Source organism: Amaranthus tricolor, chromosome 16, assembly GCF_026212465.1.
Source record: "Amaranthus tricolor cultivar Red isolate AtriRed21 chromosome 16, ASM2621246v1, whole genome shotgun sequence".
In the NCBI taxonomy this organism is placed as follows: Eukaryota; Viridiplantae; Streptophyta; class Magnoliopsida; order Caryophyllales; family Amaranthaceae; genus Amaranthus; species Amaranthus tricolor.
Genome location: NC_080062.1, coordinates 4,490,786 through 4,503,789, shown reverse-complemented (window position 1 = coordinate 4,503,789; position 13,004 = coordinate 4,490,786). Strand labels below are relative to the sequence as shown.

The 13,004-nt window shown below is 34.7% G+C and overlaps 1 protein-coding gene across 1 annotated transcript; it reads right to left on the bottom strand.

Moving 5' to 3' along the window:
* Positions 1–538: 538 nt before the first annotated feature.
* On the bottom strand, positions 539–11,722 carry LOC130803048 (putative ABC1 protein At2g40090). Its single transcript, XM_057667203.1, has 12 exons — positions 11,441–11,722; positions 10,186–10,340; positions 9,891–10,016; positions 7,546–7,641; positions 7,317–7,417; positions 7,036–7,072; positions 6,202–6,420; positions 5,743–5,854; positions 2,201–2,292; positions 1,915–2,094; positions 1,640–1,753; positions 539–1,415 (listed from the first exon to the last, which is right to left on the bottom strand). Exons 1-12 carry the CDS (start codon positions 11,622–11,624, stop codon positions 1,197–1,199), a joined length of 1,635 nt encoding a protein of 544 aa, XP_057523186.1. The 5' UTR covers positions 11,625–11,722; the 3' UTR covers positions 539–1,196.
* Positions 11,723–13,004: the final 1,282 nt, after the last annotated feature.

Below are 13,004 nucleotides of genomic sequence, written 5' to 3'. Positions count from 1 at the left end.
TAATATATTTTAAAGAATAGATTATAAACATAATAAAAGACAAAAATAATATAACATACTTCTACGTGTATGAATTGGTCATTCCATTCCAAATGTTGTGATATATTACATCTTAAAACTCAAATATGTAAAAGTTTTTTAAATTCTAAAATGCATACTCAAAAGAACAAAGTATAATATAATTAAGATATATATTATACTTCTATAGTCAAAATATATTCGAAATTAGTTTATACCTTAGTTAAAGAATGCCCCAATAAGAGTTCATCTAACAAGTTGAACAAGGGTAAAGACAAATACCTATAAGCTTTGAGATGTAGCCATCAAAATTGAGTATGCTTAAAGTAAATTGATTAATCCAAAATATATATTATACTTTAATGTTTTTGAATTAAATTTATCTTAAATAAACCTAATAGAAGTATTTTTGCAACAATATAGTTGTGGTTATAATTAGCTACCTTTAGCAAATTCCATGTTCTACAAGCTATTAGAGGTTTATTTGAGAAGCCTTATTGAATGTAGTATTCACCAATAATTTGTCAGGAAATAATTCTTGGGCAGATATCTGTCAATATCACACCAAACTTCTAGGCCCAATTTTTATAGCAATGGTAGCTAAAAAGTTGGTACATGTGCTTTCTACTTATGACAACAATGTCAATGTATTACACTATTACAATGTAAGAAGCCATCTTTCCAATTATAAAGGAACACAAATTCCTGTATGAGACGGTCTCACCGTGAGACATGCCTCATATTTGGGTTAAATAGCCCAATTATAGAAACTTTTAACTTATGGTCTTTTTGTTTTGAGGTCACCTCACCGTGAGACGGTCTCATACAAGACGGAACGATAAAGCAATTTGTTCATAATTGTCAAAAAAATGAATGATATTGTTATATGCTCCAATTGTTATTACTGATCACAAAAAGTTCGATTCTCACCCCCTATGGTAAGGATATATTTCCTTTTCTCCTTGCCTGTAGGTGATTCTTCAATAATATCCCGAATAGAAAAAATCATTGGTTGGGAAATTTAGTCCAACAATTGTCCGAACCAGTTTGCTCCGGCAGTTTGAATTTCCAACAACAAAATAATGTGCTAGTGGCTAGAGCCACAAAAGAATGGAGTATGATTGAATGACTGGGATCAAAAAGTAGAATGCTTACAGAGTATGATTAGAAAGCTGTATTCAGTAGCTCAAAGCCTTTACATGCAGCAGCAACTTTTGTATGTGCAGTAACCATATGCCTATGTGCATCCCCAGTAGTCGAGCTCGTAAAATGATCTCCTCTAGCCAAGCAGTTAGCCGTGCTAGTAAAGATTTTTTCTTTGATAACTTTGCTTGAATGACGGCTTCTGATGAAACTCTACCTATGATAAAGAATGTATCCAAGGACGATCCTTGCAACTGATCAAACAAATGCATAATAAGAAAAAATCTAGAAACGTAGTTGGACACAATCACACAAATGAAACTTATTAAGGACAAGTTCTAAATATAAATTTAGTAGGTCAAAGAACAGTAAGCCTTGAAACTTGAAAGGATGGCAAATAATTTTGAAAACAGCATGACGAGGAAATCAAAAAGAAAAAATCGACATATAGTTGAAGTTTTAAGTTCGAATGTAATACCAAATCATTATTGACAGCACGTAAGCAATCATTGGTCTTCAGCATTAGCAAGATCACACGAGGCAACCTCCTTAAAAGTTCTGAAATTTGAGGGAAGTACAGAGATGCATACATCTGAAAGCAACATACACAATGTTATATATGCAACAATCAATTACACAAAAACATTATGCTAAGCAACAATCCAATTTCAGTGACAGTTGATATGAGGCAATCAAATTGTAGCATTAAGAAGAGCAGTATAGTGATGTTTTAACACAAATAAATGAATTTACCCGTAGTTCAGATCGATCATCTTCTGTTCCTTTTACCACCAAATGATCAACTGAAGTATCTATAACCCTATTCCAAGGCCTCATGGTTAGAATACCTGCAAACAGCGCATAAAGATCATCCCCAGCTCCCAGCTTTGCGCTATATTCTTTTATAGCCTTTGCATCAGAAAAGACCAAGCCCTACATAACACATCATGAAAATTGAAAAACAACGTCTCAAATGCTTATCTATAAACATACACTTGAAAACAATTTGCTAGATATGCATGAAGAACAAATTTCAAACCTTCCATAATGCAGCATAGTTGATTCTGGTATCAAAATCAAGTTCTTTGTATAGACCATGGTCCAAAAGTACCAACTGCGGTTTTCTTGTCCCTGTAATATTTAAGGAAAGTCAGAAGACAGTATTTGCATATGAAATATCGAAGTATAAATTTCTAAGCAAAGAAAATCAGAGATCAATGCATAAGTGATAGATAAACAAAGAAAATGCAGGGATTAATGCATAATGAAACTGAACAAAGAGTGCGCAGTGTGCTTATGTATGCACCCATACAAGAAATATTTGAATATAAAACACCTGATGTAACTCATCACCGCGAGTCTCTGCCACATTTTGGATATATGTTTTATATAGAACACGTGATATTGCATGTGGTATGGGCATCTTCCGCATTAAGATGATGGCTGAACGACACGATAGCAAGAGGAAGACATGAACAGAATCCTTTGAAATTCAACGATTCATCGAAATCAAGAGAATCTGGAGACATGAGCTTGCAAGGAGCATCGCCCATTCAGAAAGCTTCATAGGTTTGATCATTATTTTCCTTTTCATTTCTTAAAAATACATCACAAAATCACCGTCCTTAAACTGCTCCCAATTAATTTCAAGTTCAGTTCAGGTAGTCAATTAAGCAGCTTGAACATGCCCCCCAACTTTTACTAGTACTTGACTACATGGTGATGAGAGAAATATGGTCAAGTAAACAAACGCAATTTGACCAAGTAAAAAAAATGTAATCCAATGTCCTGAAATGGAGGAAATATCAGTCACATCAGAAATGATTGCGCAACTAGTGCAGTTTTGCATAACTCCTACATGTCTTCATCTATCTGCATACAACTGTCTATGTGTAGAGTAAACAAGTTGCATCAGAAAGAAGGCAAGATAAACTTAATAATTTTTCTCAGGAATGAGCTAGGTGATTCTGGTTTGTTAACATGACCTAGGTTGCAGAGCATCTGAGACAGTGAGGCTTAAAGTAAACTATTATAATCAAACTCTAAATTGAAAAGGTAGCACAAAAGAACGGAGAACCACATTAGAAGGATTTGGCTACAACAGCCAAACACAGCATCTTCATGACCCGCCCTTCAAAGACCTATGACATGACTTGTAAACACTTAACAGTCATCAGATATCTGACGCCTCTCACCGTATGAAAAGATTGCTCCAACTAGGAGGAATCAAATTCATGAGTCATACCACTAAAATTGTGGTAAACAGTGATAGACATACGTGTCGCAGCATATTAGAGAACCAATTCGAATTTATGTGTCAAAGATCTACAATACAATGGAAGCAATGCATCTCATGAGACAAACAATAGAAAACTATAGAGCTAGAAAGAAAGACTTGCACATTGTTTTCATTGACTGGAAAAGACATGAAAAGGTACCAAGATAAGTGCTTCGGTAAGCAATAACAAAGCAGACGATATACATTATTAATTTACTACAGTGTAAGATATGTAATGAGAAGTGAAGGACTTCAACCCACAACTGACTTTCACCAAAATCTAATCCCTTTTCTTTTTGCAGTGGTCGTAGTCTCGTCGATGAAATAACTTGATCATTCCAAAGATATTTTCCTTGATGCGTGTTATTTTCTGACATCATTATTTTAGTATATGAGATCGAAGAGATGGTACACTAAATTAGAACGATGGAGACTATAGATGGAGTGACAAGGGTTTAAATTATGCAGACACAGACAAAATGCATGAAGTGTCACTTTACAACAATGAGATAAGTAGCAGCACTATAAAGTTGAAAATGAAAGAAATCACTTCAAGTTAAAGTTTCAAATATCTTGGGTCTATATTCTTGAATAGTGGGGACTGAGGATATCCAGCAAAATGTGAGTCATAAACATAAAGTGTAAGTGGCAAGAAGGGAGAGTGGACAGACGCAACTGGATATTATGTGATTGAGGTGTACCCCTAAAACTAAAAGGGCAAGTTTTAGTGAACAACCATTAGATCGAATCAAAATGTTGGGCTTTTAGAAAGGATCATTATAGGAAGATGGTAGTAGTATAAATGCGAATGCTTAGATGGATAAACGACATACTTTATAGTTTATAACAAGGACATAAGAACGGGCTTAAGAGTCGAAGATAGAAAGAAAAAATGAAAATGAATCATTAATGATGGTTTGCGCATGTGTAACAACGGGTTATTGATGAACTATTAAGGGAGATAGAAAGTTGAAACTTGAAGGATTAAAAAAGGGTAAGAAAGATTGAAGATGACATGGAGGGTGAGAGAAAATTTACAGTTTGAGATGGTAGAAAATCGAAATGAATGGAGAATGAAAATTCATATGGACAGCCACAAGGATACTAGCATCAATCTATTGATTTAATTAGTCGAACACTATCTTTTGGAATGGCTTTGACAATGTTGTTCTTGTATATTGTGTCAAACCGTCAAAGACGATGTCAAGATAAAGGTTTCTTCTCCTCTTTCTATTACATTGATACTTCTTCTTTCCATAAAATTAGGATGATAATGTGTAGAAATGCGTAATTCTCGTAAATATGAGGTAGCTTTATGCATAAATTGGCTTAGAGGGTAAAGCTATTACAAGGGAAGATCGTACAGATATAGAGGCATTAGAGAAAGTGGCATGTCAATGCTCACCTCGAGTGATAGCTAGTCACTACTCCAAGGCTGAGCATTAAAAAGCTTGACCCCTGAGCAATTATAGATATAATCTCTTTTCCTTCTCCGTCTCTAATTTCCAGATTAATCCCTCTTTATCCTTTATTTTCTTTCTTTTTTTTTTAGTTTGTATTGGAGTTCCTTTTACTCACCTCTAAATTTGTAGTCTACTTTTTCAGCTACCTTGGCGCCAACGAAAAACTTATGATAAGAAATCTAGAATGGAGTATTATTTATATTTTGTACCATTGATATACAGATTAAACTCTCTGGACTCAGATTACTGAAGCTGAAACAAAGTCCACATTATCAAGACCTATCTTTGTCTCTGTCATATCAAGAAGAATTTCCATTCACCTCATGTAAGGAAATTTCAGCAAAGATTGTCCCCAATTCTTCGGTTCACCCATGATTTCTTTGGTAATTTAGACTTGAAATCATAAGCTAGTTTTAAAGGGTACTCTTTGTAACATGAGGTTGCAGAATGCATAGCATTCAGCTGTAAGAAAAAGCACAGCACATCAAAGGAAAACTTAAAACCAGCAATGAAAAATTAATATCCATGTCAACGCAAGACAAGGGAAAATTTTTACTCATAAAAAGCCAAAGACATTAAATAACATAGCACAACAAGGTTCAGGATTAAATGAATAAAAGCCAGTCTTGCACAAGATACGGATAGATAGGATGACATTTGATGAGATATAAGTCATTCTTGATTTCACACGTGAAATGGATCAGAAAAGGTAGCTTTCCAAGAAGCACTGGCAAACACTTTGTAAGATTTGGATTTTGTGAGAATTTGGCCTACATACACTTATGTGCAACAATTGGTGCAATACCCATAAATAAGCAATTGGAAAGAGAATTATCTAACCCAAAATATTTCTTTTGCTTGATGGCAATGGACGCACCAGCAAATTAGCTGCATGTGGATCACAGTGCACAAATCCATGTTTGTAAATCATCTCAGCAAATGCTTCACTAAGCTGCAATCAATTATGATTCATCCATTCTCATCAAATTATACTCAGGGTTAGCACAAATTTCAGCAAAAGAAATTCTACAATAAAATGTAGAGGAAGGATCTACATAACATGCCAAATTAATTAAGCAACATCATTAAATTAGTTATTCAACTCCCAACTTGATACAGAAAGGAAAAAGTTTGTAATTTTGAAGGAGATAGAAAAAATGAGAGAACTCTGGGACAGCCAGATCCAAAACATACTAATCTATATAACAGAAACCAAGCCACTAGTGCTCATGCATACTGAATGCTAATTCACAACAGAGGTCACCATGCTAATCAGGTCTTGCAAGGTCAAAAAGTTACCAGTCTAGAAACATCAGATGGTTGAATTCCCATCTTCTGAATACCCTTCACGTCATTAACTTGCACACCATCCATGAACTCCATTGTTAACAATTTGGAGGTGCTCAAGTTCCAGTATACCAATGGAACATGTATATTTTCTGCTATATGTGGTGATAGTTTACAGAAATTATGCAAACATTTTTGGCTATTCTGCGCCTCCACCAAGAAGTCCAGTTCCTGATAGCCACAAAAAGAATAATCTGAATCAAATTTTGCAGATGAAGAAAAAAATAAATCAACGCCAGTTACCAAAAAATGAATGAAGTGCACATGGTGTAATAGACTGAGACGTCCTCTAAAGTCTAACGGCAGCAAAATCAGAAGATTAGAATTATAATAGCCACATAATCCTAGCTAATGTTCTTTCCAATCTTGAGGAACATTTCACGGTATCCTTTTGTTTCACGCTGTATGTGAAATTATAGCGGTCTTCAGTTATGCCCTGCTCTCTCCCTCTTATACTACAGCCATTTATCTATCATCAAAACTATTGGCTTCGCATAGAATATAGTCAACCTTGTTTGTCGCCAGATACCAAGTTTTGCATCAACTCTGAATTAATACACATAAAAACCAAGGAAACAGTTTTGAAACAAACGTATCAGCATGAAAATTCATATACATGAACCCTAGAACAACAAATAGTGAAGTATAGAGAGTAAAAACTAAATGGCATCCACTTCAGCCATAGCAACATAAATGCATAAAATCCCTAGGATATTCAAACGAGAAAAGATCACATTTCTAGCCGCTGCTTCTCAAGTCTTGAACTAAAAAAGATCTACAACGTACCTTAGGCAAACTCTCACGGACCTCAGCAATCAACCACCTGTATACATAAATCAATCCACATGTTAGACTGCATTTTTACCAATTCATATCGATGAAATAATAATCACGCATAAAAGGTGCACATAAGCAGTATTAACATGTGTAGCTCATAAATTAAAAAGTATTTCAGTTAGTCACCCAGCATAGAATTATAACAAAGACTTTAATAGATACAGGTTCAGGCATATTGTTTTTTAAATAGCCAGCAAGCAAGAGTACATCAGTTTTATAATTCACAACACCTATAATCAAAATTGGGAAACAGCCGATGCAGAGTGTTTACAATCAACTCCACAGTTGCATAATCTGCAGCAGCAGTATCGGTCATGTGAGTGTGTTGCACCTAGATATCAGAGAAGTGACACGGAAATGAAAATAAAATATAAGTAATAAGATAGAAATAATGCTTGGATCTACATTACGTAGAATTCATAATGGTAATTTTTTATCAGTATAGTGGTCGTAAGTAACCTTCACAGCAACTTTTTGGCCATCACGCAAATGTGCAACATGAACTTGTGCAAGGGAAGCACTTGCTATGGGAACAGGATCAAATTTGGAGAAAATCTGCACATGACAGGGAATTAATTAGTGACAAATGCTGTAACACTATTTATTTATCAAACACACGTTATACCAAGGTTCAGCCGTAAATTTTTGTGTGTGTGTGTGTGCGTTGTGGGGGGGGTGGTCACATGAGCGCCTCTACTTGACCAATGGCAAAGTGTGAATATGGCTTAGCCAGGTTCCCCTCCATGTAACCAGAAAATATGGAGTACCAAGTATACAACAAAAAAAATGATGGTTCCCAATATCACCCTTCTCCCATGAACTCCTCGGTTCTTGCTCATCAAACAGATAAATGATTAGGGTAACATCAACTTACACCGTGATGACTGTACTACACACAAGTATGGATAGGAAAGGTACACTATTTTCTCAAAAGATACATTAACACTTTTTTCCCAATGCTATTGAGTGGCTCCAAAAAGATCTATAACTATTAAACCTTTTGCAAAGAAATTGCTGCAAAGAACAATAACAATATCCTCGTCTCCCCTCTCTCCCAAACTCTAAACAAACCACCCCGCTCCCACCAATCCTACCCCTTTCTAATTTAGGGAGATGGTAAGGGACCCCATAGTTGAAATAAGATTAAGTATGGATTTCTTAAGCATCTATTCTTAAACCACAAATACGCACAACATATTACAGCTTCCAACTCGCCAAATTCACAAGATATCTTTTGAACTCTAAAGTTAAGGAATTTATAATGGATTCCATCACATTTTATAGGATACAAATCATGAAACCTAAAATAATTTATAGTTAAATTAATAATGTGCCCAAGCTCTCAAACTTCTGGTTCTCATGTTTATACGAAATCCATCCCACACAATGATAAAATCACGGACAAGAAAGAATCAAATGGTGTAATCTAAAAATTTTCAATAAAAAAAATCATAGTCATTGAAAAAATTGGACAAGAGAGCAATCACAGATTCAACTTGAACGAAGATGAAGAATTGTATCATTAGTGCGGTAAAAGGGGATTCTAAGACTATATTTACAAAACTATTTTAAAATGTCATTTACCCCGCCGAGGCAGAAACCACTAAATGCTATTGGTGTAATGGAAAGGAATGTTAAATGTCATTATTGCATTTTCTCTCTCCTTCCATCAAAGGCACGATCCAATTTTTTCCTATCCACTTTCATTTTTCTCATTTTACATTTAATTAACCATAATGTGACTGTAAATATTACTGCAGGACAAGCAGCGCCCTCTAGACATCCATATGCCTCCAAAAATATATTTTAAAGAAACCAAGTGATTAAGCCTAAAGTCTATTGAATCATGCTTAACCTCATGTAAAAGGTATAATGCTTGATATTCAAGAGAGCTTCACTCCATGATGGACCAACTCTTCATCATCAACTCACAAAGTCACAAGGACCACATCCTTTGTTTGACTTACATCATCTATTCTTATTTGCAGCTCCCAAAGTAGCATTTAGGGGCATTAATGCTCATAACCTCAAATGCTCTTGAAAAAGAAGTCATGATCATCAGCAAGAAAATTAAAAAAAAATTTCAACTACTAGCTTATAGATATGACAAGAACTGTATGAGGTGGCCTCTCTTGAGTCGTTAAGAAATCTAGAAAAGCATTAGCCCCATTTTACTTGATTACCATTCCAACACAATACCTTGACCAAGATAGCCTTTCTAACAATAGTCTTCGAATAAAAAGGGGAAGGATGGAGCTAGGGGCCAAAAAGGAGCTCTAAAATTAAATAAATGAAAATAAATTATCTAAGTGGCTCGCCTCATAGAGTTTAGTGATACTGCCTCGTGATGGCATTTGTGACGCACCCAAATGTACCTTACACCTAGGTAGGATTTTGTTAAGCCAAGGAGACAACAATAGAAAAGGGTGATCTCAAGTGGCATTCACCAAGGACCATTCACCAAGCACCATGCCAAAAGAGTACTCTAAAACTATTGTATAACCCTAAAAAACAGTCTTCAAAACCTAATTCAAAGTGCAATTTGGCCCTAAATCAAATCACATTTTTAAGTTCCTCACATGGCCAAAGTACACTCTTACTGGAAGCATCAGAGTTTTTGCGTGGTGTCTCTCTTTCATATGCCATTTTAATTCAAACTATCCCTTGTTATCCCAACAGAGAATAACGAAAATTTTCGTTACAGGACTAAGAGTATAGAAGCAGCACATGAACTCAAGAAAGAAGATATTCAGCAATTTGCCCGTTACAAAAGTATGGGGAGAAAAGGGACAATATTTGCATACTTCATCTGGTGCCCCTCCAAGCTCCTTCTTAATGACATCACACACTTGATCATATGAAGAAACTGGACACCTATTCAACATAGACTCCCTCATTGTTTTAACATACTCTTCAGGCACCAAATACTCCTGATACAGAGATGAAAACAAAATAGCATCAAAAATGAAATAACAAGATATATTCAAACAGAACTACAACAAATCAATTTGACATACTCAAGAAAAAGTTAGCAATCTGCCACAGAAAGCATATTCAGATCTCTTACTGCTAATAATTGCTAGAAAGTATAGTTCATACCAATTGACTAATATGTTGACCAAGCTTAATATATATTCCTCCATTTCTGAAACATAGATCTTGAAGCTTCTGTGCACTTCTAAGATGAACGTCATGTTTCACTTTAGAATATTCACTACTCCCTTCGGTTAATCCCTGCAGTGAATATTCATAATCTGGTCCGTGCCATAGGATATCAGACGAATATATGATAAAATAAAAACAATTAAATAATTTAAACTTGACAAACATACATATATAACACTCTCAATAGCAAGGCATCACGTAATGATTTGTAAGAACGAACTAACATAGAAAATAATACTTATTTGTTTTGTCAAATCATTACAATATTCAACAAAACAGTAATATCCATAGCCATGTGAGTGAATTTATGAATGGCGACTGCAACTATTATAAAGCACTTTGAGCAAATGAACATAGATGCAACAACTTGAATATAAACCCCCAGCTGATGAAGGCTACAAACCAAAATGCTATCATACTACGCTCTAGTACCCTTCCATATTTGGCAAAGAACATGTAATGACTCCCCTTTGACTCCAACCATACATAAATCACTATGTCACGCTTCAAACTACCTGTAATCTATACTAAAACTCACTCCATTCTAAGTAACACCCATTCATGTTGCCTCATCCGGTCAAACTAACGGTTTAAAACACCTTCACCAAATTGCCACCCTGTACAGATCAACAACTACTCACTACCCTAACTTTTTTATTTCAAATTGATATGCTCATAACATTAATATAAATTTTTATCATTCCAAAATAGCGAAAATCCAACCAAATAGTGTTCAATCATTCATTAGTCATTGGTTCATTAAGACCATGAAAACCTGAATATCTTTGGTTGACTACTGTCTGCAAAAAACATGCTGGGACAAAAACGTCCAACAAGAGGGGCAAACTAATTGCATCCAACAATCAAATTCCTATAAACTCTTCCCTCCTTTATCACACTATTTTGATCTAAATAGCATCTATTACAACAGCAATGAAATAATCGAAAATTTCCAATCATTACACAATATCATAAAAACTAAAACCTCAAATCACAACTAAAAATCAAATATATCATTTACAACAATCAATTTCCAACCAATCAAACAATCACACGCAAAATTAAGGTCGTAAATTACTAAACTTAAAGCAAATAACAAAAAATTAATCATTAATGCAAACCCTAACTGGAAACCATAATCATAAACAAACCACAGAATCATGAAAATTTAAATAAAAGGGAGGAGTACCAAAAGCGATACTAGCGGCGGTGAGAGAATCGCGAAAGAGGCGAACAGGAACATTAGTCCATAGCTTACAAGTCGATGCAGGATCATCGGAAGTTATGATTGTTGCACCGGCAGTTCCTCCTACGACGGCGGTAGTTGCCGCCATTAAAGTGGCTGTTGTTTTCCATAGAAATCGCATGGCCATTTTTTGACCGCGATATTTAGTTCTAGACAACAAAACATAACCGACTACCCTCGTCTAATGTTTTGTATAACTCGGCAATCAATTTATTTGTTAAGTGTTTAAAATGCGACTTTATAATTGCTCTAAATATGTGAGTCTAACACTTTACGATTGTAATTGTTTACGTTAAAATTATAAGAGCACTCCCAACGGCGAATAAAACAAATTTTTTTACTAATCTCTTTGTATATGCTTTTTTTTTCTATCATATTAAATTTTGTGTGAAAATATTTGCTAATCTAATTTATCCTATGTGAGAAAACAAAAAAATTTTCTCATTATTTTCTCCCTCCTACTTTTTTGTTCTACCCTTTTTTTTTATTCTCTTAGTTTTTAATTTAAAATTTATGTACTATAAAGAGTGTTTAGTTTAATAAAGTTAAAATTAATCATTTTAAAATTGTAAGTGATCACTTAAAATTATAGGCGATCACTATAAGAGTAAGTTTGTAAGTGTACATTGAATTAGCTCAATAGTAATAGTTTCATCGTGAGATCGTTTCATTTGAGAATTTGTGATAACTTTACTATTTTTGTATGTTTTATCAAAATTGTCTCAATTCTATTTTTATCCATAATTCACCCTCTTACTTTAATCTATTTATACATTTAATTAATTATATTATGTCATCTCCACATTTGTTCAACTTTTTAATAGAATATACTTTTTACTACTTTTTCGGTTGCTTTGATTTCTTCACCAAATATAGATGGAGAAAATTTAGTAGAATATAGGTCCTCAACTCAGAGTGTTTATTAACTGTTGAGTCAAGCTCCAAATCTCGCCTTGGTGGAGGTGAGTTCTATCACCTCATAACGCACTCTTTGGCTTGCACGTTTGAGAACGAAGTTGTGAGTGTAAGGAAGTATGAGAGCATATGTTTTGGGCAATCAATGAAGTGATAGATAAGGATGATCTAGAGGGTCTTAATGAAGGGAAAATACAATGATCATGGAGCTTCGAAGGTGGCTCGAGTGGTCGAGCATGTATGGCTCGACCGAGCCACAAGACAATAACATTCCGATAACTTCAGAGGAGTTGCTCGACCGGTCGAGCGGGGGCTGCTCGGGTCAAGTGGCCAGCCACTAGTGGAAAAAATGTTATCTGCTGCGTGACATTTGCTGCGGTTTTTTCTAAATGCAGCATTAAATGGCATGAAAAAACGAAGGAAAAAAAGTTACATTACAGCATATAAGGTATTTTTTGTTTTTTTAAAAAATAAAAAATACCTTATATGCTGCGGTTTTCATAGAACCGCAACATATAAGGTATTTTTTATTTTTATAAAAATAAAGCGCCTCATATTACTAGTCTTCATGAATACGATACTCATATGCTAC

Coding starts and splice junctions, on each gene's coding strand:
- LOC130803048 (XM_057667203.1), bottom strand. CDS start 11,624: ATGGCCATGCGATTTCTATGGAAAACAACAGCCACTTTAATGGCGGCA. Junction 7,073..7,316: donor TTTCCCAATTTTGATTATAG/GTGTTGTGAATT, acceptor TTATGTATACAG/GTGGTTGATTGCTGAGGTCC. Junction 1,754..1,914: donor ATGATCGATCTGAACTACGG/GTAAATTCATTT, acceptor TGTTGCTTTCAG/ATGTATGCATCTCTGTACTT.